This window comes from Rattus norvegicus, chromosome 2, assembly GCF_036323735.1.
Source record: "Rattus norvegicus strain BN/NHsdMcwi chromosome 2, GRCr8, whole genome shotgun sequence".
NCBI lineage: Eukaryota > Metazoa > Chordata > Mammalia > Rodentia > Muridae > Rattus > Rattus norvegicus.
The window spans coordinates 166,593,826-166,620,090 of record NC_086020.1 but is presented as its reverse complement, the minus strand read 5'-3'; the positions used below and the strand labels follow the sequence as shown (position 1 = coordinate 166,620,090).

The 26,265-nt window shown below is 39.4% G+C and overlaps 1 protein-coding gene and 1 pseudogene across 11 annotated transcripts in view; one reads left to right on the top strand and one right to left on the bottom strand.

Moving 5' to 3' along the window:
• Rapgef2 (Rap guanine nucleotide exchange factor 2) overlaps nucleotides 1–26,265 on the top strand; it is a 222,272-nt gene that overhangs the window by 108,049 nt on the left and 87,958 nt on the right. For 7 of the 11 annotated variants that reach the window (XM_063281808.1, XM_063281806.1, XM_063281809.1 and 4 more), the window contains one exon: nucleotides 2,372–2,389. The exons of 2 other annotated variants lie outside the window; for them this stretch is intronic. In XM_063281808.1, the coding sequence (XP_063137878.1) occupies nucleotides 2,372–2,389 (18 nt within the window). Of the gene's footprint in view, nucleotides 1–2,371; nucleotides 2,390–15,630; nucleotides 24,244–24,307; nucleotides 25,185–26,265 lie in introns of those variants that run through there. 2 more of the 11 variants (XM_063281815.1, XM_063281814.1) reach the window with 2 other exon arrangements.
• LOC134485629 (histone H3.3-like) lies at nucleotides 14,960–15,631 on the bottom strand (annotated as a pseudogene).

The window sequence follows — 26,265 nt, the reverse complement described above, 5'->3', positions numbered from 1 at the left end:
TTTACTTTGAGACTGGTCTCCCTGTGTAGCCCTGACTGGCCTGGAACTCACAGAGCCCCATCTGTTCTTGTTTGTTTGTTTACATTCCCTTGAGTTTTGCTGCTGCTTCTGGTGGAAGCACACATCATCTCATTTGAATAGAGTTCAGAAAGTATTGAAACAAGTGAGTGGCTTAGCTGTTGTATTTCTTAAACTCTTCTCTGAGATAGGCCGTGAGATAGGTAGGCAGGTAACTTTCGAGTTGGAATTTTTTAAGTTTTCTTCCCTTAATTCAAGAGTTTAGTTTTCTGCTGTGCACCTGTCTCAGTGACTGATATCATATCTGGCTTTTATTTAAGAAGTAGATATATGTAAAGCTTTCGTAGTACCTTTGTGGGTTTTTATTCTGTCGTGAGACTATTAGCTCAGCTCTGTTCAATGCAGAGAACTCAGAGAAGAATCACTTGAAATGACTCAAAGGATAAGAAGCACCTCAGCGTCATGCTCTGAACCGCGTCTGCAGAACAGGTGCAGACATCCTTCTAAACGCTGCGGCCCACTCCATTGCCACGAAGTTCATAGATGTTTGATAAGTAAACTCCTTTTACATTTAAAACAGTGAAGCCCTGCGCAGTGGGTGCTTTGTGTAAACTTCCATAAAGTCAGTTTAGAGCCTCTTTTTTTTTTTTTTTTTTTTTTCCTTTTTCTTCAAATGAAAGGACCCCGAGTTCTTATGCTAATGGCCTAACTTGGAATGTGATTTGTCAGCGCCTGGCACACAGAAGTGGCCACTACAGGAAGTTAGTTTATGACTAGATACATTGAAACGGTTCACTCAGTAACTATTTTATACTTCCCAGTTTTTCTTTCTGCAGATAAGTACAACTGGAAAGTGTACACAGACCAAACCATTTTCTCAGCTTTTAGTAACTTGAGATTGAACGTCCTTTATGCCCTGTCCACACACTTCTTTCTAGGAGAGCTCTCTGTATTTACATCTTTAACAGGGTTCTGAACAGCCGCAGTCTGCTCACTCCATGCACTGTTTCAGTTTAACATGGAGAATTGTTTGCTCGAGTTCTCGGGGAAGAGCTGAGTTTTCTCTGCCACAGAGGCAGCTCTCTTTGCCTGTTGGAGAGACTTTGGTATCAGAGAGAAGAGCAAAGTTTGAAAGAAGCTGGGCATGGTGGTACCTGCCTGCTATTTTATTTAGCATGAGGAACAAGACAGAGGCAGGCTGCAGGTGGAGGCCCACCTCTTATACATAGCAAATTCCAGGCCAGCCAGGGCTCCATACCAAGACCCTGAGATAGACAGACAGACAGAGAGACAGACAGACAGCAAGACTGAGGGAGGAGGGTGGACATCGTCATTGTCTCGTTCTGTTTTGCGTTACAATTGTTAATTGAAGAAGACAATTGTTTTATGGTTTAGATTTAACATCCCAGAAAGAAGGAAATACATATTAAAAATTATAAATTCTACTACTTTAAAATTACTATATTTTGACATACTAATATTGTTACTATTTGTTCTGCCTTGAAATTGCTTTCTCAAAAAACTAGTTTCCATCCTAAGAAACTCAGATGAGCATGGAGTTCTTGCTCAGTGTTAAGTGTTGGTTGGATTAACCTGACGAGCATGTGGGGGGCACTCAAGTTGGAGGGTAATAGCATAGCTGTTTCTCTTGCCTGCCTTCTCTTGTCTTTCATGGGATCCTTTATTACCCTCCGTACATCATTCTCCTTTCTTGCTCTGTTTAGTACATGTTTTTAACAGTACATTATCTGGTCAACAGATACTTTTGGCAACAATTTAATATTAAGATAAAATATTATCAATATTTGCTGTATGTGACCAGTGGAAATAAATTTGACTAAATGAATTAAGATGGGCAATAGCATGGTTGTAATTCAAAGTATTGAATCCTTTTTGAGATATAAATTGCATCATTCATACACACACACACACACACACACACACACACACACACACACACACACATAAATTGGCTCAAACAGGTGTTAATGTGGACAACAAAGTTTGTTTTATATGTTTGATAGGCACAGTAAACCAGATTTAGATGGAAACTGTTATTCTTCATTTGCTGTGAGTCATATTGTTCATAACAGAATCTGTGTCTTGGAGAAGAGCCGGCTAGTGTAGCGGGGCTGGGGTGGAAAGCTGGTCTTGGAGTCGAGTCGCCCGTGTAGCTGGGATGAGTCAGGATGACCTCCAGTGCATGGCTAAAGCGCACGGCTGGTCTGCACTGCCGTTCCGCACTGAGATGAGCATAGTGTTCGTTTTGGCAGACGCAATGTGGAGCATGTCTGACATTTGTTCCTCTTTTCCTTCCCTCCTCTACGGCACTCATTTCAATTCTGGCTCAAAGGAATGCACTAAATCTCAGGTATTGTAATCCGTGTGGTGTCTCAGCATTAACCGGAGTCTGTGTGTGAGTTTGCAATGTTACTAATGAATTACAGTGCTGATGTTGTCTGCTCGGTCTCGTCCTGCTATGTTTCGCCCTGATGGAGTTTAACTTGTGCGTAATTTGGAAGTGTTGGTTTAGGTAGAGGTAGCACAGAGTAGGCTTCATTCGTGCTATTCTGCCTACAGGCAGGTCATTACCTGAAGAATACAAGTGCAATTTAATTATTTTTAAGAGTGGTTGAAGCACTGTTTCTTTTAACTCGGTTTGCAAATAAGAAAAAAAAAAAAACCAAAAAAAAAAAAACCAAAAAAAAAAAAACACCATTGGAATTGTCCCGCCTTTCTTGTGGGAAAGCTCATGGGAAATTCCTTAGAAACTTACATTTTAATTGTTCTATTGATAAAAAGCAAGGTTAGAAATCCCAGAATGAGAGCATTTGGGGAATATACTGGGGAAATTTCATTTACATTAAAAATCAAAACCAGGCTTATTCAAAAGAAGAAATGGGGGCTTCAAATTTCTTACTGTGTTTTCTTATTTGCCCCTTGATTTTAACTGGACTTCATGCTTTGGTTTGCCTGCATTTTAATCAAGAGGCCCACAATACCCTAGCTCATTTCTTAATGTCTGCGACAACTAATCTGTGATTTTCAGAGTCGGGCTGCTGAAGTTGTGGTTCATGTTTGGCTTAGTGATTTCAATATGGAAGAAAAACTGATGCCTCTACCTGGGAGATGGTAGAGTGACAGTAGCATTTGTGGCTGTGTACAGGAGGAAGGTCATGAGTAATTACATTTATACTAAGAAAACCTGTCACTAATATTTCTGGGAATTGTGGCAGTCTTACGTGAAATAACAGGCGATTTGTATATATTTTCAAATGAAATGAGACGGCTCCTTTATGTTCTGTCGGGGATGCTGCAGTGCCATAGCTGCTGTAGTGTCTTGGAAACTGCTGATTTGTACGTGGGGAGGTGTGTGTGCACACGGGTGTGTACATTTGTTTGCAGCCCAAACCTGGCTGCATTGTTCCTTAGAGGTAGGGTTTCTTGATAAACCTGGAGCCTGCTTTATCAGCTGGGCTAGCAACCAGCAAGCCTTCGTGAACCTCCTGTCTCTTCTCTCAACAGTTTTGAGGTGTGCATTGGGCCACACCCCGCTTGATTTTTTTTCTAAAAGACTTTTATTTTCTTTTGTGTATGAATGTTTCGCCAACATCTATGTATGTGTACCACTTACTTGCCTGGTGCCTAGAAAGTTCATAAACGGTATCAGATACCCTGTAACTGGAATTAGGGACAGTCGTGAGCTACCACATGGGTATTGGGAACTGATTCTGGGTCCTCTGCAGGAATAACGAATGCTGCAGGTCCCCTTCCTTATGCTGCTGTTTGGATGAATGTTGGGGTCAGAACTCTGAGTCTCTTGTTTGTATAATGAGCATTCTAAATGTCCGAGAGTCTATCCATCCTTGAAACTGCTAATTGTTAAATGATGAGATAAATCTAAAAATTTTTATTCAACTTTTAAGCCTCATGGCTGTATAATTTCTAAATTGTATAGCATTTAAAAAAGTCAGTGCTTTTACTTTTATATGGAAAGTCAGTACTTATTTATTTTATTTATTTATTTATTTTTCGGAGCTGGGGATCGAACCCAGGGCCTTGCGCTTGCTAGGCAAGCTCTCTACCGCTGAGCTAAATCCCCAACCCCGTGTACTTCTTTATTTTTAAAGATTTATTTATTATATGTAAGTACACTGTAGCTGTCTTCAGACACACCAGAAGAGGGCATCAGATCTTATTACTGATGGTTGTGAGCCACCATGTGGTTGCTGGGATTTGAACTCAGGACCTCTGGAAGAGCAGTCATTGTTCTTAGCACTGAGCCATCTCTCCAGCCCAGAAAATCAGTACTTTAAGAATACATAATTTAATAGTTAAAAAAAAAAGAATCCACAATGTAATTTCTTTTTATTTGGCATGAAAAATTAAGAACCTAATTTTGATTTAACACTTGCATTCAAAACACACAGTGATGTATGCTTTATGTGCTCCTTTAAAATTAGACATGTTAGCAGTAATTTAAAACAGATTATAATGATTTCCTCAGATCAGGAAGACCAAGTCCATGCAGAGTGGTTTTGGACATTTTTGTAAGGCAAGCATGTAAGGTTTGCAGGGAGAATAAGTGTTTTAATATGCACTGAGAAGAGAGTTCTCATTAACATTCTCTTACATTTTGATGAGTGGAGCCTGACACTGCTTTCAAGGTGACAAGGAGCAAGGGTGTGGCTTAGACCCTCAGCCTCCCAGTGAGTAGACTGTGGAAGCAAGAGAGCCTGTTCTTGGCAGAGACTGGGGGGTCAGTTCCTAAAACGACTTTATTGGGGCGTAGACGTACTGGTTTACCTTTCAGAGTTGGGTGGGAAGGAAAGCTTTCTGTGTCTCCCCCTTTCGTTACTTCAGGGCAGTCCTGAGGTGTTTGTATGGCACAGAGATCCTAGGTCCATGGGAAAGATGGAGAGGAACGGTAGGAGCTGAGCTGGAGGAGGATGGTTACCTTCCGTGGTTGGAACTTGGCACGAATCTCTTCTGCTGTGTTTTAGTCCCTCTTACTGTAATGGGGGAGAAAAGAGCTCATTACTCTTTTCATTGTACAGAGGGAAGTTAGACTGGAGATTAAAGAACACTTCTCCCACCCGTGGATATCCTCCCCAAAGCTTGAGAGACCTTTAGCTTTTCATGGCGGGTGAGAAAGTTAAAATGTCCTCTGCTCTTGAAGTCCTCATTGACATGTTGTCTCAATGCTGCTTAACCCCTAAAACACACCTCTGCTTTCTCTAAATGTAAATGCAGTCCAAGATAGAGCATAGTCTCAAATTCTCAGTCAAGAAAATTGAGATAATGAAATGCTTTTAGTCATGGAAAAAGAATTTTTACATCCATTACGGTGGCTTTTGTCTTCTACAAGCGTTATAGGTGTCCAGTTTACAGTAGGCCAGGTTTAAGTTCTTGACTACGGTATGCAGCAGTAATAGAGAATACTACGTTGAGTTGATGTGTTGAATACAGTGTGACTTTAATACTTTTTATTGCCGGTGTCTGTAAAACGTGGCGTCAGTATAGTAAGGTGACATGTATGTGTGGTTTTGGAAGATCATCTTCCTTTCTCATAGAATTGGTCACTCTGTTGTCTCTTATTTAGAGACAGGATCTCACTGGCTAGCCTGGATCTCAGCACTGTAGATGAGGCTGGTTTTGAACTCACAAAGATTCACCTGATTTTTGTCTCTTGAGTACTGAGATTAAAAGTGTTTATTACCATATCTAACTAATTATTGTTTTTTAAATTTGTTTGATTGTTTTCCTTTTTTTGGTAATGTCAAATAAATCTTACTTCTTTTAATGGCCATATAAGGTATCGCTGTTTTTAGCATATATCTTCTACATTTCTAAATGAGATTAAAATTTTTTCAATGTTTTAAGAGTTAAACATAATTTTTAATTCACACGTAAAACATAACAATTAAATGTGGTGAATACTTTGTGATTTTTCAACATGCGCATTTTCATTGTGTTGTTCAAATAGGAGAAATGTGACACCAATCTTACGTATATATCATTTTACAGTATTTCTTTAAGGAATAAATTTAAGTTGTTGTATCCTGTTAAGGATTTCTTGGTTTGGTTTTAGAAGTTATTACTTATTGAAATAAAAAGTTTGCAGTGTTTATTTTATGCACATTTTTGACACGAGGTTTTTGGTTAAATCACGAATCTCAGTATTTTCACCCATCTCACGGTTTGCTTTCTCACTTACTGATTTTTCAATGCCTCCTTAGTTAGACGTAGTATCACTGTTTAACTGTAAGACACTATGCTTTATGTCAGAATCAGTGACTTTTATTTTTGGTAAATTTCCTAGGATATATTAAAATAACTATAATTTATTTATATATTTAAAGATGTATTGTAAGACAAATAAAATTATGTGTAAGTGTAGGGTTAGTGTTATAACTACTTGTAAAGCATTTATTCCTATATTTATCCACCCAGCATTTGTTTGCCTAATTGAAGCAAAAGCATATTTTCACTGGTGTTATAATTGTCTTTCTGTAAATTACAGTAGGACAGAATTTCAGAAAACTGATATTTCCTTTGTTATTCAGGAAAAAAATCCCAGTATTTTATTCTATAGACTTGTTCATTTGACAAATATTTGTTGGGTACCCATTTTTCAGATCTGTGTCATATTCAAGTGATTTGTCCCCTTGCCCTTGTAATTTCACAGAGAAATCTAAATAATAAAAATACGGGAAAATACATATATGGAGGGACACGCACTGGGCACTCTGAAGAACCAGGAATGTTTTTCTGATCAGCTGTCATGTAATAGCTTGGCCACAGGTGAAGCAGTTCACACATATAATCCATCCCACTTGCTCAAAGACTAAAGTTGAGGGTAAATCCAGTGGGCAAAGAGGAGGTCGTGATACACTGAGCTCCACTTTTTGTTTGTTTTCTTTTGAGACAGCGTTTCTCTGTGTAGCCCAGGCTGTCCTGGAACTCAGAGATCCACTTGCCTCTGCCTGCTGAATGCTTGGATTAAATGCTCAGAGGTTCACATTTTCATGAACTTATCTGCTTCAAGCTGGAGTAGGGATGGCCTTAGGTCCTCCTCCAGCTCTGGAAGTAGAAATAGCTTTTGAAACCGAGACAAGAACTAAGGGTGAGGATTTGAGTGGAATAAAAGAAGAAAATAGGGGCTAGAGAGAGCTCAATGGTGACGACCATCACTTGGAGAGGCCCCAGTTTTATCTCTCAGCACCCACACGACAGACCTATTTTTTTTTTCCAGTTCCAAGGGATCTCATACCCTCCTCTGTCCTCTGTGGCACCAGGCACACATGTGGTGCATAGGCATACCCACAAGTTGGCTTACTTGATCATAGTGCTTTCTGCCTAGTAATTTTTAGTGGGCAGTGTGTATGTATGTATATATACATATATATATCTTACTTGTTTGCCATATATACGTGAAAATGCTCCAGTCATAAGTTTGAGGTAGATTTGTTTGAAAAAAGGCACAAGGCTTTGTGTTTTGTTTGTTTTAGTCAAGAGTTTCTCTCTAAGAGTGATTTGTAAGTGCCAGTGTAGATCACCTTCAATTTCCGATCCTCCTGCTGTCGGCTCCCAAACTTGGGATCCCTGGAATGCACTGCCATGCCCAGTTTCTGCTGCACTAGGGCTTAAATCCAGGGTATCATTCATGCTAAGCAAGCACTCCACAAACTGACCCCATCCCCAGGTGGAAGCAGATTATCCTTTAGTGCAGGAAAGCTTAGTCGCTGAGCTGAATGACAAAAAGGGCGTGGGGAGAGCGTTAGTGACAGCCACACCCTGTCGAGGTTGTTAGGTGCTATGAATTTCTCACTTGTGGACGCTTTAAATTTCTCCAGTGTTTTCTGAGAATGTAAAAAAATTCTCTGCGTGCTCCTTTTCAGCAGGTTAACTGGTTCCTCTTCACCCAGATCGTGCTGTGTTTTAAATCCTTCAGGAAGGTTCTTACAGAAAGGTCTCCAAACAATAGGTGGGGAAAATGGTACTGAACCTTGTGCTGCAATTTCTGGCAAACTGCAGCCTGCTAGAGCTGTAGCATTTCTGTGGCTCTCCTAGCTTTAGGGGAGGGACCTTTCCTCTTTTTGCTGTTATAGTCAGGTATTATGTTAATTTCATTAGTATGGCTTAAGAAATTAAACTATAGAGCATAGGTAGACATCGAAATGTAAATCATGGAACAATTTAAAGCGTGAAACGATTTCTTTCACGCTATTAACAGCACACATTGCAAATTCATGCAAGGCAGTTGAGAATAGCATGCAGTGTGCTGTTTACCCAAGTTTCAGCTTCTGCCGGAGGATGTCTATTTTTGTATATTACATCATCTCTGCTAGAGAACTCCGGTGTCCACTGGGATTTACTGTTCTTTCATTCCGATCTGAAAGAGAGCTTGTATTGATGTCATAATTGGACCTATCTTTCAGTTGAAAGTAATAACAGTGCTGTGTAGCAAGCCATGCAATATTTCAAATAATTTGTTTGTCAAAAAAGATCAGTGCCACTTTGTCCTGCCTCTGACTGTGACCATGGGTAGTGTCTGTGTCTCGTCTCTCCTCTCTCTCTCTCTCTCTCTCTCTCTCTGTGTGTTTTAAATATAGTTAGCTGAAATTTTGCTTTGTGTTGTAGCAGCAAAGATCCCGTTCGTCTCTGCCAGCTCCCGCTTTCCCCATGTGCCCCTCCACCCCACCCTGTCTCTAGCACAAGGTTTTACAAGCTGATCTGAAAATCCTCTCTCCTCTTTGGACATACCAACTTTTTATCTTCCATCAGTGCTGAATGGGTCTTGTTATAATGATTATCAGTTGCAAACAGTCTGTTTTAACTATGCATAATAATGAGTAATTAGAGATGTTCTGAGGTTGGAATCCAGTGTAAAAAACGGCCGTGATAGTCAGATGATATTGTTACCCTCTGGGTGACGTGCTAACATTTAATGAAATGTGCACATGCTAGATTTTTAAAGCATTTGTGAAAGGAAATGGATTAGGTATTTTTATAATCATGATTTTAAAACATTAAGTGATCTGCATACCAGTGTAATGAATATGTATATAAATATGTATCTCTGTGTATATAAAATTTCCTCATTCTTGAAAGATTTAGTGACTATCAGTTATATCTGTGTTTTTAACTGATTAGGAGCAAGCTTCCAATGCATTATTTTTAATAATAACTTTATTGAGGTATGTTTTATTTAATGCAGTCATCTGTTTGAAGTCTTTTCCAATGGTCTTGGTTAAAACAAACAAACAGCATGTAACATTACATTTGCCATTTTAATGGCTTTTAAGCAGACATCTTGGTAATATTATGTAAGTCAGTAGTGGATTTTTAAATGATATGAACATTGTTATATGTTTTCTGATTATAAAATTTCTCACAGACTGAAAAATAGGGATTTGGGGGGAAATGATTTAAATGTAAGGTGGTAGGTAGTCAATTTGTTAACACAATTCTGTGTGGATTGTATGGGCTCAGCTGGAGGACAGGTATGTGTGATGTGGCCTAAACTAGAAGTAAAGATCAAGTGGCCCCGAAATGGGAATTGGTGATTTGAATAAGGAAGGACAGTAGGAGGAATTCTGAAGATTGGAGAGTGCACAAAGAAACAGGACAGCAGTGGTCAACAAGTTGGTTCCAGATCGATACAGAAGGTGTTTGAGTGTTGAAGAATAGGTAAACCTCAAAAGGCAAGATTTCCCTTTCTTTTTTTTTAAAATTATTTATTTATGTATATGAGTACACTGTAGCTGTCTTCTGACACACCAGAAGAGGTGTGAGCTACCATGCAGTTACTGGGAATTGAACTCAGGACCTCTGGAAGAGCACTCAGTGCTCTTAACTTCTGAGCCATCTCTCCAGTGCCAACATTTCCCTTTCATTAACTATATTTGTTTGTATTTTCTGTAAGAAGTTTGAAACCAAACCTTTACAGAAGTAAAAATACAGTCAGTAACAGCAGTGATAATGTCTCCACTAGAGCCTAGCAACCCTACCACAGCAGGTCCTGAGAATTGCAACATAACTGAAACATAAGAAAAAGACCTTAAAATAGCCTTTATGAATATGATAGCAGTCTTTAGAGAGAAAATGAATAAATCCCTTACATCTATGAAAACATAAACAGTAGAAGGAAATGAATAAAACAGTTCAAGGTCTGAAAGTTAGAAATGGAATCAACAAAGAAACCCAATCTGAGGGAAATCTGGAAATGAAAATCAGGGAATTGGAACAGGAACCTCAGAGGGCAAGCCTCACCAATAAAATGCAAGAGATGGGAAAGAGAATCTCAGGATTGAAGACATGACAGAAGAAGTGAATACATCAGGTGTCCAATAGGAAAAATATCCTGCTATAAAACATCCAGGAAGTCTGGGACACTTGATCTAAGAATAATAGGAATAGAGAAAGGAGATGAAACCAAGGACAAAGGCACAGAAAATATTTTTAAAAAAATCATAGAAGAAAATTTACCTAACATTAAGAGGGAGATTCCTATGACAGTATAAAAAGCATACAGGGCACCAAGTATACTAGACCAGAAAAAAATTCCCATGGGCACATAATAATCAAAACACTAAACCTACAAAACAAAGAAAAAATATTAAAAGCTTCAAGGGGAAAACAGCAAGCATCACAAGCACACCTATTAGAATAATACCTGACTTCTTAATAGACACTCTCAAAGGCCTGAACAGATGTTCTACAAACTCTAAGAGACTGCAGACACCAGCCCCAACAATTACACCTAGCAAAACTTTCAATCATCATATCTGGAGAAAATAATAGATTCCATGATAAAACCAAAGACTAATCCCAGATCAGCAAATCCAAAGAGGGGAAACATATATACCCCATAGCAGCAAATATCCAGAATCCACAAACACTGCTTGTTGGTATCTCTCAACATCAATTGTCTCAGTTCCTCAGTAAAAAGGAGGCAGACTACCAGAATGGATTTGAAAACAGGAAAATCCATCTTGTGACTTCATCCAAGAAACGTATCTTAATATCAAGGATAGGCATCACCTCAGAAAAAGGATGGAAAGCCATTCCAAGCAAATGGACCTAAGAAGCAAGCTGGTGTAGCTATTTTAATACCTGACAAAATAGAGTTCAGACCAAAACTGATTAGAGGAGATTAGGACGGACACTACATACTCCTCAAAGGAAAAATCCACCTGGAAGACATTCCAGTTCTTACACAAAGGCACCCAAGTTCAAAAAGAAACACTACTATAGCTAAAATTACCTACTGACCCTCATACACTGATAGTGGGAGACTTCAGTACTCTATTGTCCCCAGCAGACAAGTCATCCAGACAAAAACCAAGTAGAGAAATACTGGAGTTAAATAACGTCATAAGTCAACTGGATGTAAGTAGACATTCACAGAACATTACACCCAAACACAAAGGAATATGTTCTTTTTTTCAGCAGATCATAGAACATTCCAAAAACTGACCATATACTCAGACACAAAGCAAGTCTCAACAAATATAAGAAAATTGAAATAATATTCCGCATCTTGTCTGAGCACCATAAATTAATGCTAGTTATCAACAACAGAAAGCTTATAAACTGGAAACTGAACTGAATGAATTATGGGTTAGAAAGTAAGAAAGAAATTAAAGACTTTCCAGAGTTGAGTGAAAATGAATGTATAACATACCAGAACTTAATGGGACACAGTGAAGACAGTTCTAAGAGGCCAGTTCATGACATTAAGCACCTACAATAAAAACCGTAGTGACAATATACTCGTAACGTAACACCTGAAAGCTCTAGAACAAAAAGAAGAAATCATATCCAAAAGGAAGGAGTAGACAACAAGAAATAATGAAAATTAGGGCTGAAATCACTAAAATATAAACAGACAACACAAAAAAATCAATACAAGGAATCAATGAAACAAAGACTTGTTTCTATGAGAAAGTCAATAAGATTGACAAACCCTTATTGAAATTAAGTAAAAGGTGGAGGGAGAATATCCAAATTAACAAAATTAGACATGAAAGTGGGACAAGAGTAGACATTGAGGAAATCCAGAGATTCAGAAGGATATAACTATGTTCTTCCAAATTGGAAAATCAAAAAAGAAATGGATTATTTTCTTGAAACATAACACTTGAAAAAGTTAAATCAAGATTAGATAAGCAATCTAAACAGACCTATAACCCTTACTGGAATAGAAACAGGTATTAAAATTTTCCGATACTCCCTTCAAAAAAAAACAAAAAAAAACAAAAAAACAAAACAAAACAAAAAAAACAACCCAAGGCCAGATGATTTTAGTGTAGAATTTTATCAGACATTCAAAGAAGGATTAATGCCAGTATGCCTCAAATTATTCCACAAAATAGAAACGGAATACTGCCAAATTTGCTTTATGAGACCACAGATAATCTGATACCCAAACCACACAAAGACCCAAGAAAGAAAAAAAAATTACAGGCCCATTTTCCCTATGAACATAGATACAAAAACACTCAGTAAAATACTTGGAAACCAAATCCAAAAACATGTCACAAAGATAATCTACTAAAATGGGGTAGATTTCATCCCAGAGATGCAGGGATGGTTCAACATACATAAACTGATAAATATAATCCACCCTGTAAACAGAATGAAGGACAAAAACCATTTGATCATCTCACTAGATAGATTTTTGCCTTTGGCAAAAATCCAACACTTCTTTATAGTAAAAGTCCTTGAGAATTAAGGATCCGTGGGACATACCTGAACATAATAAGGCAGTTTACAGCAAGCCCATAACCAATATCAAGTTAAATAGAGAGAAACTCAAAGCAATTCTGCTGAAATAAGGAACAGTCCAATGTTGTCCACTCTCTCTAGGGCTATTCAATAATGCACTGGAAGTCTTAGCTACAAGAATGAGACAACTGAAAGAGATCAAGGGGATACAGATTGGACAGGAAAATGTCACAGTATCTTTATTTTCATATGATATGATATACATAAGTAACCCTAAAATTTCCACTGGGGAATTCCTACAGCTGATAAGCACTACCAACAAAGTAGCTGGGTACAAAATTAATTCACAAAACTCAGCAGCCCTCCTGTATGCAAAGGACAAATGGTCTGAGAAGGAAAACGGAAATAGCACCCATTATAATAGCCTTAAATAATATAAAATATCTTGGGGTATCTTCTGCGAAGCAAGTCAAAGACTTGTATGATAAAAACTGCAAGACACTGAAGAAAGAAATTTTAGATTTCAAAAGATGGAAATATCTCCTCCAATGCTTATGAATTGGTATTAATGTAGTAAAAAGGACTTTTTCCAGGAGCAGCATATAGATTCAGTACAATCCCCATCAAAATTCCAATATAATTCTAAACAGATCTTGAAAGGACAACTTTTACCTTACAACTTTTACACACACACACACACACACACACACACACACACACACACACACACACACACTTTCTCTCTGCAGGATAGCTAAACACATTTGAATAATGAATTATGGGAATTATCATTATCCAGATTTCAAGTCGTTTTACAGAACTATAGTGGTAAAAACCAAGTGTGTTGCTACGAAACTGACAAGTTGGTCAGCTGAATTGAATTGAAGACCCAGTCCTAAATCCACACACTGAGTTCTGGTAGGGAAGACAAAAATACTCACAGGGATAAAGGAGAGCATCTTCAACAAATGGTGCTAGTCAGACTGGGTTAGCTTTATGTAGAAGAATCCAAATGAATTCATACTTACACCCTGTACAAAACCCAACTCCAAGTGAACCAAAGCCCTCAACATAAAACACACTGGACCTGATGAAAGAGAAAGTGGGGACTAGCCTTGAACTCATTGGCACAGAAGACGACTTCCTAAACTGAACACTGGTAACACAGGCCCTAAAACCAGCAATTAATAAATAGGACCATAGGAAAATAAAAAGCTTCTAGAAGGCAAAGAACACCATCATCCAGACAAAGCAGCAAGCTAGAGAATGGGCAGATTTTGATCAGTTATATATCTGATAAGAGGGCTAATATCCAAAATATACAAAGAACTTTAAAAACTGTATATCAAACAAACCAACTCAACTTAAAAATGGGTGTAATTCCAAACAGAATTCTCAAAGCAGGAATCTCTGATGGCTGAGAAGGACTTAAATGCTCACCATTCTTAGCCACCATAGAAATGCGGTCAAAACTATTTTGAAATTTAATCCCATATTGTTCAGAATGGCTAGGGTCCCTTTCTGAACGTTTATGATGTACAGATCTGGTAGATGTTTGTGAGTGAAGCTCTCAGTTCACCCTACTAGGCAATATTGCCTCCTCTGGGAGATAAGCTCACAGAGGCCAGTGAGAGGAAGTGACATGCCCAGTGTCCATGGCTCGTCATTGAGTCAGACATGAATCCTTTCCTTTCCCAGCCCTACAAATAAATTTTACACACACTGTTTCTTATACCATTTAATCTTAAGGTTTGATTTGAAATAAATAGCAAATAATTCAACTAGTTTAGAAGCCTGTTTGCTTGTTTATTTATTTATTTTTGATTTAATGTATTTTAATAGCAAACTTACAGGAACAGTACAGAAGACAGATAACATTAAAAACAGGTACTTGCATGTAGGACAACTCCGTTAGAAAAGTACAGTGAATGGATGGAACCTACTGTGCGATAAAATGCTACAAACACCATTTAGTTGCCATCAATAAAAAATTTGCTTATTTAAAAAAAATATCCAAATGCTGGCATTGTAGAAAATTTGAACAGGTTTATTTATAATTGTTATAAAGCCGAACTGTTGAAGTGTGTTCACTGAAACATTTCGCTTGTATTAATGCTTTACATCTTGCGTTTATATTAAAATTCACCCACAAATGAACGTGGAGAAACTGCCAATACTTGATTCTGTCCCCTGTGTTTCCACTCGCAGTCATAGACATAGGTACCTTTGACCCCATGGAAAAAATATCTAACATTCAGAACTACTGATAACAGGAAGAAGAGGAATTTTTTTTTTTTTTTTAAGAATGAAAAGTTTCCCCTCATAGTGGACTCTTAAGCACGTTCTCCGCGTATGCAGCGTGCTAACTGGATATCTTTTGGCATAATTGTCACACGTTTGGCATGGATAGCACACAGGTTGCTATCTTCAAAAAGGCCAGCCAGATGGGCCTCACTTGCCTTCTGCAAAGCGCCAATAACTGCCCTTTGGAAGCACAGATCTGTTTTGAAGTCCTGAGCAATTTCTTATCCCAGATACTAAAAGGGGAGCTTGCGAATCAGAAGTTCAGTGAATTTCTGATAGCGTCTGATTTCTCGAAGTACCACAGTACCAGGCCTGTGATAATGATGAGGTTTCTTCATCCCTCCAGTAAAGAGCCCACTCTCGCGGGCAGCTTTTGTAGCTGGTTGTTTCCTGGGTGCTTTACCACTGGTGGATTTGTGGGCAGTCTGCTTTGTACGAGCCATGGTATGGGCACCTCTTTACTTATTCCTCTTCTCCTTCAGCTGGAATTCAGCAAACGAGAGGCGGCACTGGTGTTAGCAGTAGCACTGCGAAAGCTGCGAACACAATTTGAAGCCTACTATTTAAATATCATTTAAAGACATAGACTCCATCATTGTCCAGCCTGCAGAAAGTCACTCTTGTACAATGATAGGCTTTGGCTCTTTCAAGGTCTTTTTGTTACATTTTTTTCTCCCTCTCCAGACCATTCAATAAACACGTTTTCCTCTCATCCTTAGCCTTTCTAATTCATTCCAGTATAGAGATGAGCTCTTCCTAGTATGGAGTACCAGTTTATAACAAAGGGATGGCTTAAATTAGCATATCTTCAATGTAGGCACTAATATTGTCATAGGGAAAGTCAAATTCTTTATGAAAGTCCTTTCATAGGTATATTCTTATTGTGGGAGTGTGTTTCTGGATGAGTGTGTTATGTGTACAAGTATGTGTATGCTTGTGTGTGTGTGTGTGTGTGTGTGTGTGTGTGTGTGTGCGTGCGCGAGCATGCGTGTGTGTGTGTATGTGTGTGTGTATAGAAGTCAAGATAATCATTGGTTCCACTCTTCAGATCCATCTGTCTGTCTGTCTGTCTGTCCGTCCATCATTTCTGAGGCTTCTGAGGCAGTGTTGCTCTTCAGGCAGAAAGCCCTAGGCATATGCCTGCCTCCACTTTCTCAACACCAGGGATTAGAAGATTAGAAGTGTGTGCCACTAAGCCTAGGTTTTTTTTTTTTTTTTTTTTTTTTTTTAAATGTGGATTCTTGGAATCAAACTAAATTCCTCAGGCTTGGCTTGCAAGGCAAATATTTGGGCAACTGAACTATGCCCCCACCCTTGCATACACCTTAATTCTCAAATAACATATAGTTGTTTAAAATTAGTTGTTGCTTGTGAAGGTGGAATATATCTCTCACAAAATTGCTTGCTTCTCCAAAAGAGAATATTAGATGTATTTAGGCAATCTAAGAATATTGAAAGAGCACAAGAAATGTAGGGAGCTAAAAACCTTCTATAAGCAGACCAGGTGGTGCAGGCCTGTGATTCCAACTGGTCAAGCATTTGAGCCAGGAGGATGACAAACTCATGGACTATGTGAGTTCAAGGCTAGCCTAGGCAATTTAGTGAGAATGTTTTCAAGTGAAAAAAGTGAGAGGGCTGGGTGCGTTGCTGTTGTATGGTATTTGAAAGGCCCTGGCTTCAGTCTCAATACTGTTTGGAAAGAACTTATTTGCATCAGCATAGTTTTTCTCCTATTTCCTCCATATTTGCTGCTACCTGGTGTCCAGCAGCATCCATGTTACTTAAGAGTATGGCAAGGATTTGAAGGCTCCCAGCTGAACCATTTAAGTAATATAGTTCATATATTATCTTTCCAAATAATCACTGTCACTTATACTCTAAGATTTCTAGTTACAATGAATTCTGATATCTGAGAGATAGTCCTTTAGGTAATATGTGTCAGAATTGTACTTTCCTGTGTGCTACAGAGAACTTGGGAAATCATCACAGTTACTGTTTCTTATAGGAAAGGGCTAAATAGTAAACTCACGATGAGGCAGGAGGATCACTATTATTTGAACATATGAATTCGGTAGCAGCCTGCCCATCGTAGTAAAACATAATCTTAAAAAAAAATCCAAAAGAGAATCTTCCTAATGTTTAAGTGAAACCTGCCCTCACATAATCTTAGCTTAAATTATTGATCTTTTAAAAATCAATGCAAATGGATGCTTTTTCGTTTTTTCTTCTTAATAAAGATTTATTTAAAATTTCAATGTCACAGATTGCTTTTATTATTTCTGTTTTATTTTTCTTTTATTAAAAACAGATTTTTTTTTCTTTTTAAATACAGTATATTCTGATTATGGCTTCTTCTTTCCCAACTCCTCCCAGTTCCTCCCCAGATCCTTTCAGTCTCTCATTAGGAAACAAATAGGCATCTAAGGAACAATAATAAAGTAAGCTAAGGTAAACCAAAGAAGTCAGGATAAGACAAACAAGTAGAAGGAAACGAATGAGTCAGAGAAAAAGCAGGAGAAACACATATAGATGAAGGGTCACAGGAATCACCTAAAAACACAAAACCAGAAACCATAATGGGACCACAAAGGACCTGTAAGGTTAAAATAAAAAATACCCGGACACAGTATTATGAGACGAAGAGCCTCCAGAGATGTCACTGAATTAATTTTGTGTTGGCCTCTCCTGATGGGCATGTGACTAGAGGGATTGAAGGACACAGAGGAAACAAAGCCTTCTAAACACAGACCTCGGAGGCACATATGAGTTCACAGAGACTGAAACAACATGCACAGGGCCTTCCTGGAGCTGCACAAGACAGGGTCCTGGAGCTGAGAGAAGAAGTAGACACATGCTTGAACCCTAACTGAAAGCCAGCTCGGGTTGATAATCACATTCTGTCTTAATGTAGCCGCTATGCAGAGCCTTCTGTAAACTGAAGTGCATTCTCTTCAGTAAACCCACTCAGCTTCTTACACTTTTCCTAAATACCTATCTTGTTTTCTGCCACCAGAACATAACATTTACATACTGTCTTTCCTGGGATGGGATAGCTAGAATGGGTTGCTGTCATTCACACGTCGCTTCAACACAGATTGCAGCATAACATCCTGTCTTCCCTATATCTGATGATATAACCTGAAATTACAGTGCTCCCAGGAATCATGCCTGACACATACAGAACCTTTTGGCTAGATCAGCTTTAGAGAACCCCTGCCTGCCTCTTTCCTAACTCTTTTTCTAACTCTTTCCTTCTCTAAGCACGACATTTATGTTCATCTGTGTGAAAGTTGGGTTTCTTTACTCGTTACCTAACACAGTATAAAACCCCTAATATTATTAAAGAATAAATGAGTTCTGTTTATAGTTACCAAACCATTTATGTCCATTTCCTCATGTTAAAGGCTGCAGTAACTTCACACCTTAATTTTAAAGAGTAAATGGAATCATTTAGGTGTTTGAAGAACTACTATATATCAAGTTCTAGGATCATTATCAGTAATAAAATCCTCCGATGGTCTAGGACCTCAGCTAACCTATTCTTTAGTTCATAATGCAGTATTTCCTGTTTTTGTTAAATAAACCAGGGAGCATTAGCAGCCCATTGTCTTCGTGCAAATGTATTAGTCACAGAGGACTGCAGTGTAGCACATTAGCAGTGAAGGTATAGTCCTCTCTGTTTGGAGTGCTGCTTTATGAACTATAGCAGGAAGCACGGTGTGAAAGCTTTGCCTGAGGAGAGGCACCGAGGCATTTTCAGTCTGCACTCAAGGACTCCACCTCTGAATCCTTGAACACTGCAAGGTTGAGGTCTGGCCTTTTCTTAAAATAGGTTCAAGGAAATGAAGTAAGCCCTATTCACTCCGCTATTAAAGTCCGCTCACTTTTCAAATAAGTGCATTTCTGAGGGCCGAGTGTCGGAATTTCTGGTGACTCATGGGCTTTGTTCCTGTTTCCCTGCTGCTCCACACCTTGTCATCTCTAACCTTTTTCTTTTCAGTGCTGTGCATGGGTGTGGAACATAGTAATTATACGTTGGTTACTACATTAATTTCTTAGTGATGAGTCACATACAGTGTAAATGGCTTGTTGTCAGGAAGTTTTAGTTATTGAAGAGAGAAACCACATAAAGATTCCATCAGAGGATGTCTCCGAGTATTGGACCATCTTGATGTGTATTCCATTAGATAATTCTGACACAGCCAGCCTCCAGGAGTTTTAAAACTTGCATTTAATTTAGATTCAACTGAGATGTGTAGTTAACATTTTTTTAGGTGTCAGACAGTGTGTCTACTTTTGTATTTTATATCATAATTAAGTTATTTTAAATAATAAGTTTAAAGCACTGTTTTCTAGATTAACTCTGTGCGCACTTCTAGTGGGATATGTAAAGAACTAATCTGAAGTATAAATAGACTATGTGAAAATGTAGGATTAATATATAAAACATTTATCAGGAGGGATCTGTTGGTTCAACCCTATAATTTCAATTACTTGGGAACGCTAGTTGGCTGGTTCAACTCAGTTGTTCAAGCTCAAACTCCTCCCAAACTCTGACTGATTAAAATTGGCTTCCCTTGGCTTTTGACTGAATTGCTCTGCTTGGAAAACCTACCTCTGAATTCTAGGAACTGAACTGTACTGAGTGCACTGACTGCAGGAACTCAGCTGGGCTCGACTGCATTGAACTGAACTGCATGGAACCGAACCAAACTGAGTTCTCTCTGAACCTCTTAAGTAGCCCCTCTTCTCTGTCCTTGTTGTGCATATCCTATCTCTGACACATTCTGGCAAATCTTCCTCTGATTCCTCACTTTATCTGCCCCTCAATTAGATGTCCCACTTTTAAACATGACTACTTCCTACTTCCTCCATTGTTAGGGATTAAAGGTGTGTCTGCATTCCTGCCAGATCATACAGACCTAGACAGTCTTTGGATGTTGCCCCTTGCCAGAGCAGCTATGTTGCTGGCTTAAAACTTCCTCTACAAGTATTGATGCTGAAACTTCCCGACCTAGACAGTCTTTGGATGTTGCCCCTTGCCAGAGCAGCTATGTTGCTGGCTTAAAACTTCCTCTACAAGTATTGATGCTGAAACTTCCCATTTTTAGTAAGGCCAATCAGCCACCTGGGTACCTGGATCACCTGGTCTCTACTCCCAAGAACTGGGGTTCTAGGCAAGGCCATGCTGGGGATTCAAATTAATGCCCTCATGCTTTCATAGCAAGTTCTCTTAACCACTGCACCATCTCCTCCACTCCAGAACTTATGTTTTTAAATGTCACTTATTTGGGGAACAATAAAATATTTGGAATCAGATTATAGTTTCTGTTTTGTTTTTTTTTTTTTTTCAGTTTTCAAAGAATAACTTCTTCATTTCTCACTGTTAGATCCCCAACTTCTATAATTTTTCCTCTGGCCTAAGAAGAGGGAATGAATCAATGCATAACTGTCAGGCATGGTGGTATTTGAAAACTAGACTCCTGTAGCTTTATAGCCTTCTAACTTTGTGTCTTACAGACCTCTTCTAACAAAAGATAATTGTTAACATTTTCTTGTATCTTTTGGGCTCATCTGTTTGGGAAACTTAATGTGAGCCATGGTTAGTATTAATAACCAAGTAAGTGGGCTGGAGAGATAGCTCAGCGGTTAAGAGCACTGACTGTTCTTCCAGAGGTCCTGAGTTCAAGTCCCAGTAACCACATGGTGGTTCACAACCATCTGTAATGATATTTGATGCCCTCTTCTGGTGTGTCTGAAGACAGCTACAGTGTACTCATATATAATAAATAAATTAATTTAAAAAAATTAAAAAAACCAAGTAAGTTCTAAATATGAGTAATAAATACTGATACGAAGAACATACTATTTTCCTCAATTTTATAGTAATAGAAATAGTAAATATGTTAGAAGGTAAAAGCATGAAGGAATTCAACAACATTTCACTTAGTTGGGATGCCTTTAGGTTAAGGAGGTTCATGAACTCTATATTCTACTTCTTTAACATTGTAACTAGAATTTAAAAGTTCCTCACACAGCAGAAGGGTTTGTTTTGTTTTTAGATCTGTTTAATGCTACTGAGTGTAGATGGCTAAGAGATGGAGTAAATAGAACACAAGTTAGGCTTTCTTACTTTTAGGCCACATGGTTTACCTTTGCTCATACAAATCTGTACTATAGGATTTTATTTTATAACTAGTACCTGCCGTAATTGTGTCATTGTATAAGATAATGTGGCTGATTAACTTCCAAGTTGTCCATACTGAGTCTTACGGTATGAATGTTGCAGGCATGAAGCCAGACCCTGGAGCTGTCACGCCAACCCTCACACAGTACAGAGAGGCTTCCATGCCTGAGGATGTGTGATTTTCTTACTTCATCTTTCAGGTTTCCAGATTAGGTTAGTTTCCTTCTTGAGAAAAGTGACACATATTTCCAGAGAGAGGCAACAGTAAGTGAGAAACCTTGCTATTATAGTGCAAGACACCATCAATATGAGGCTACTGAAGTATGAAGATTCTTGAGTCAGTTACTTCTGTATGGTGGTAAACGTATGTGACAAGTTTACCATTAAGTGTACAGTCCAGTATTACTCAGACTAATCAAAACTAATCAATCTCCCCCCCCCCCCCCCACACAAACACACATCATGCAAGCACTTGGCAAACACCTATCTTGGCTGTCCCTAAGATTTGGCTAGCTTAGAAACCCAGAGTCGAGTGGGTTACAACATTTGTTTGTACACTACTGGCTTTTTCCACTTAGCCCTCCGTCTTCTACATTGACTCTGCTGTAGTGTGCATTCCCTTTCAAGGCTGAATCATGTTCCGTGGGATGTGGTAGATGCCATTCAATCTGTGCATTTATTGTTGATTTTTGGTTGAATTACTTATTATTGGTACCGTTTGCTTTTGAATTATATCTGTTTCAGAACACTATTTGAAATTGCAGAAGAATGCAATCTGAAGGATAAAACATGGTCTTAACGGCGTCTCTTTCCACTCAATAAAGATTTGATGCCGTCATTCAGCACACTTGTGGGTGAGTGTGTAGTGCACAGTTCTTGAGTACAGACATACTCGACGGACATGGCAGCAGCCACCATGTGCTTAGAGTGTGTATGGGGAAGTAGAGGAGCTGCTTAAATAGTATCGTGACAAACTGTAAAATCACAACTGCTCTGAGATGGACTGTGTTGCGATAACCCTGGAAGGACATTGTACCTATATGCATTTTGAAGTGGGGTGAGAAACAAAAGGCCCCCATGCTTGTCCAGGGGGCAAGAGAAATCCAAGAGATCTAGAGTGAATGTGAGCGTGGTATGAGCGTGTAAATCTTTTCGCAAAGTATTTACGTGTGTATTTGCATGCATGTGCCATAGCTCAGAGATGGAGGTGTGAGGCGCTGTTGTTCTCTCCTACTGTGGGTCTGGAGTCAGTAGGTCGTGAGGTGTGGCAGCAGGCATCTTCCTGGCCATCTCACCAGCCCAAAGGATGTAAATCTTGGAAGGCAGGTTGATAGAGTTGCCGTCTGTCTTTTGGTTTGGTAAAATGGTGCATTTTAATCTGGTTGAGGAACATAGAAGATAGAAGATAGATTGAAATGATGAGGCTTTGGTTTTCAGAGAGCTCAGGAATGAATACGGCAAATGGGTTAAATATGTAGCATATACATGAATCCAGACTGTTGGTTTAAAGGCCAAATACTGGAAGAGATCATTGCAGCAGAGATGAAGAGAAACTTAGCTGAAGAGCAACCAAAACCAGCACGACGGGTATCAGGAGGAATGGGCGTTGAATTTGCCCCAAACATGTATACCCTGTACCACATCCAAGTGGCCTTTTATCTGCATAGCACACAGGATGGGGAATAGAGGAAGCCCGAGATGAGTTCTTGCAAGATTTGGTTATGAGGTGTGCCTGTAGACATAGGAGACTGTGTCAAAGGAGGAATCTAGTTTGACTTTGCATTTGAGATAGGAGAGACATGACGTTTAAAAGTTGACAGGGCAGATGTCTGGCTGGGAGCAGTATGCTGGAATCTGTGCTGATTAGATAATGAGTAATATAAGAAGTAAAGAAGTAGTGGGAGGCAGGGAGAAGAAACTCCCATCACGACTGGAGAGAATACTTGCCTTTTGTTACGGAGGGGAAGAAAGAGCAGGGTGGATGCCGTCTTCAGATAGACAAGAAACCCAGTAGGATGCCCTGACAGTGCCAAAGGCCACTGTAAGAGATGACATGTTTTCCATAACTGTTTTCTGTCCTCTCTTCCATTTAAAAGTATAGCTGGTTGTAAGAGCTGATGGAAGTGCCGTTATTCCTCGTCAGCTGTAATGCAGCCTCCCAGGTAGACCTGTTTGCGTAGCTGAAATTAAGACTGTGGGAGAATAGCATTTCTTCATTTAATTTCAGCTCCACCTCTAGAAGTTTGGTTTGTTTAAAAAAAAAAAAAACCCAGGTGGTTTATTATAATATTATTGACACGACCATATGTGCATCTGTGTGTGCATGCAAATGTGTGTGTGTGTGTGTGTGTGTGTGTGAAGATCTCATCTTCTAAATTTAACAAAGCTTGCTAATCGTGCATTTTATAAATTTTTAAGACATTCTTATTTACTGTGGCACAATAATACTTTAGGGTGGGGTAGAGGTCACATTGATTCCTTTCTCCCCACCTTGGTGAAAAAAAAAAACATATTTTAGTTCAAAGCTATTCAAGTAAGTCCTTGCTTCGTTTGCCCACCCCGTCTTCAGTGATATTATTTGGAGTCAGCAATCAATGGATTCCATCCCTCTGAGACTTGCTTAACCTACAGACGCTGATATAATACAGGCAAGAGCTTGTTACTTTATCTGAATTGTCCATCGCTACCTTAATGAGTGAAATGGTTAAGTAGAGGAGGGGGCGAGCCTTAAGGAACGTGTGTACCGTTTGAGCTGAATATTTCAGCGTATATGGGGAGAGGGAGGGAGAGAGAGAAACCCACTTACATCACTAGAACCACATCGAGTGTGAGGCTTGCAGGTTAAGAGACAGACTACAGTGTCTTGCTTTCTGCGGGAAGCAGCAATGCCGTTTGTTTCCTAAGAGGGATTTTTTTATTGAGAAAAGGAAGCTTTCTCTACCCAGGAAATGGCTTTCCTTGTGCGTTGCTATGCCAACTGCCTGCAGCCATGGTCCTCCAAAGTAAGCACAATAATGTAATTATATTGGTGTATTGCATTCAGACTCATGATTCTTGAGATTGTGTGTGTGTGTGTGTGTGTGTGTGTGTGTGTGTGTGTGTGTGTGTGTGTGTGCATGTGCTGTGTTTCTGTCAGTGACTCCGGCTAGCAGGCATGCTTGTGTTGAGTGTGAGGGACAGGCATCATTAAATTAAATGTCCGTCAGTGTCATACTGCTGAGATTAATTGTGCAAACTTGGTTAGTGGAGTAGGACAGAGATCACCGGTCACCACTGTCAGCATCATTGGCCGCAGGGAGGAGGTCCTGATTCACACGCTCTACCCTGATTTTTTTTTTTTTTTCTCTCTTCCTCTCTTTTTTTCCCTTGGTTGGAGGGGTCTGTATGTGTGATTGCAAATGAAACAAGAGTGTTAACAATGCTTGGCTGAATGCTAGAGACTGGCTTTTCACCACCCTGGCTAATATAATTCTGTATTAAGCCTTTTGGAGGGGAGTCTGTGTGCAGTCAGCCATTTTAGCTTTTTTCCCCCTTTTCTTTTGCCTCTTGTTCTTCAGCCTCAGAAATGATCTCGTTCTCTCAGAAGCCTGAAGGCCGGGTGAGGTTCCCTCAGCCTTGTCAGAGCCTCCGAGGGTTAGAGTTTCAGTGTGATGAAAATGGAGCCCAGCACTGTGGTCCGGATTCCTTTTCCGTCTACAAGTGTGAAGGGTTTTTAGGCTCACCAGTAGTGACACTTTAAGCTGCAACCTGGTTTTCCCTCCTCCCTCTTTTTTTTTTCCTCCCCCCCCCTTTTTCTTTTAATTTCATGCTGTAGAGGGTGACTTGCCATCGTGAGAGGTTGGTACATGATGTGTAAATTCAGTTCAGCATATGTTTCTTCATTATGAAACCGCTGGCCGCGCCTGCTAACCATGGAGTTCTGGGCCAGCAGGAGAAGCAGTCTGTAAGTATCCACCACTGCCGGCATCATGGGCTGCCTGGCTGGGGGGCAGGCAGTGTGGGGAGCTGGCAGGGAGTTCTCTTCCATGGAGTGCTGCTCTTCTCCAGGGGAAGCAGTGTTTTAGAGGGTAGTGATATCGGCTGCTGTTCAGAAGAGGGAGGGAGGGAGGAGGGGAGGGAGGGTGAGTTACAGCTCACTCGTTCTTCCGATTTTCTGTGATTTCTAAAAATCTTAAGCAAGACCAACAGTTTATTTAAACAAGACCACTAACATTGAGAAATACTGGGCAGCTGATTTTTTTTTTTTTTTTTTTTTTTTTTTTTTTTTTTTTGTCATTAGAAAATAATACAGTTGTCACTAAATGCCCAAGCAGTTTGAAAAACCTGTTTTGGGGAATCTGGCAAGGAATGCACGTGGAGGTGGGTGGGAAGGTGGGGGGCTTTGGCTATTGATTTGGCAATAAAGCCATCGGTGGTAGACTTCTGACTTCTTAACATTTGTTAATTGGTGATGAAAGCACACTATATTGTTTTAATGCCACAGGAAACATTACTGCTCCTTTGTAATTGGTCCCATGAGTCAGCTATGCGATTGTCTTGTTGAAATCCCACAGGCAGCTACTGCTATTTGTGAGAAACGTATTTCTGTGTCTAACTCCAGGCCGGAGCCTCCTGTTCCAGGCAATGTGCACTCCTGTGGTGCGACTTTTGTGTCACCATGTCACAAGTTGCGTATGTATGTGAACACGTGTGTGTGTGTGTGTGTGTGTGTGTGTGTGTGTGTGTATCCTCCAATTAAAGTGCTCAAATTTAGGTGCATGTATAAGCATTTTAGAACTGTCTTCTTACATATTTTAGACCTGTACATTATGATTTAGGAGTTGGCTTTAATGCAGTCGTGTCAAACTTTAAAAAATACTTATAAACCACTAAGGCCTTGAAAATCAGTAAGTAGGATGCTGTGGATTAGAGTATTTGGATTTGGTTTTGTCGCCACTAAATAATGAGCACTGTAGTTGGATGCAGGAAAGTTCCTTAGATGCAGTGACCCTGAGGCGGTGCCTCACCTGGGGAATGAGCCTTCA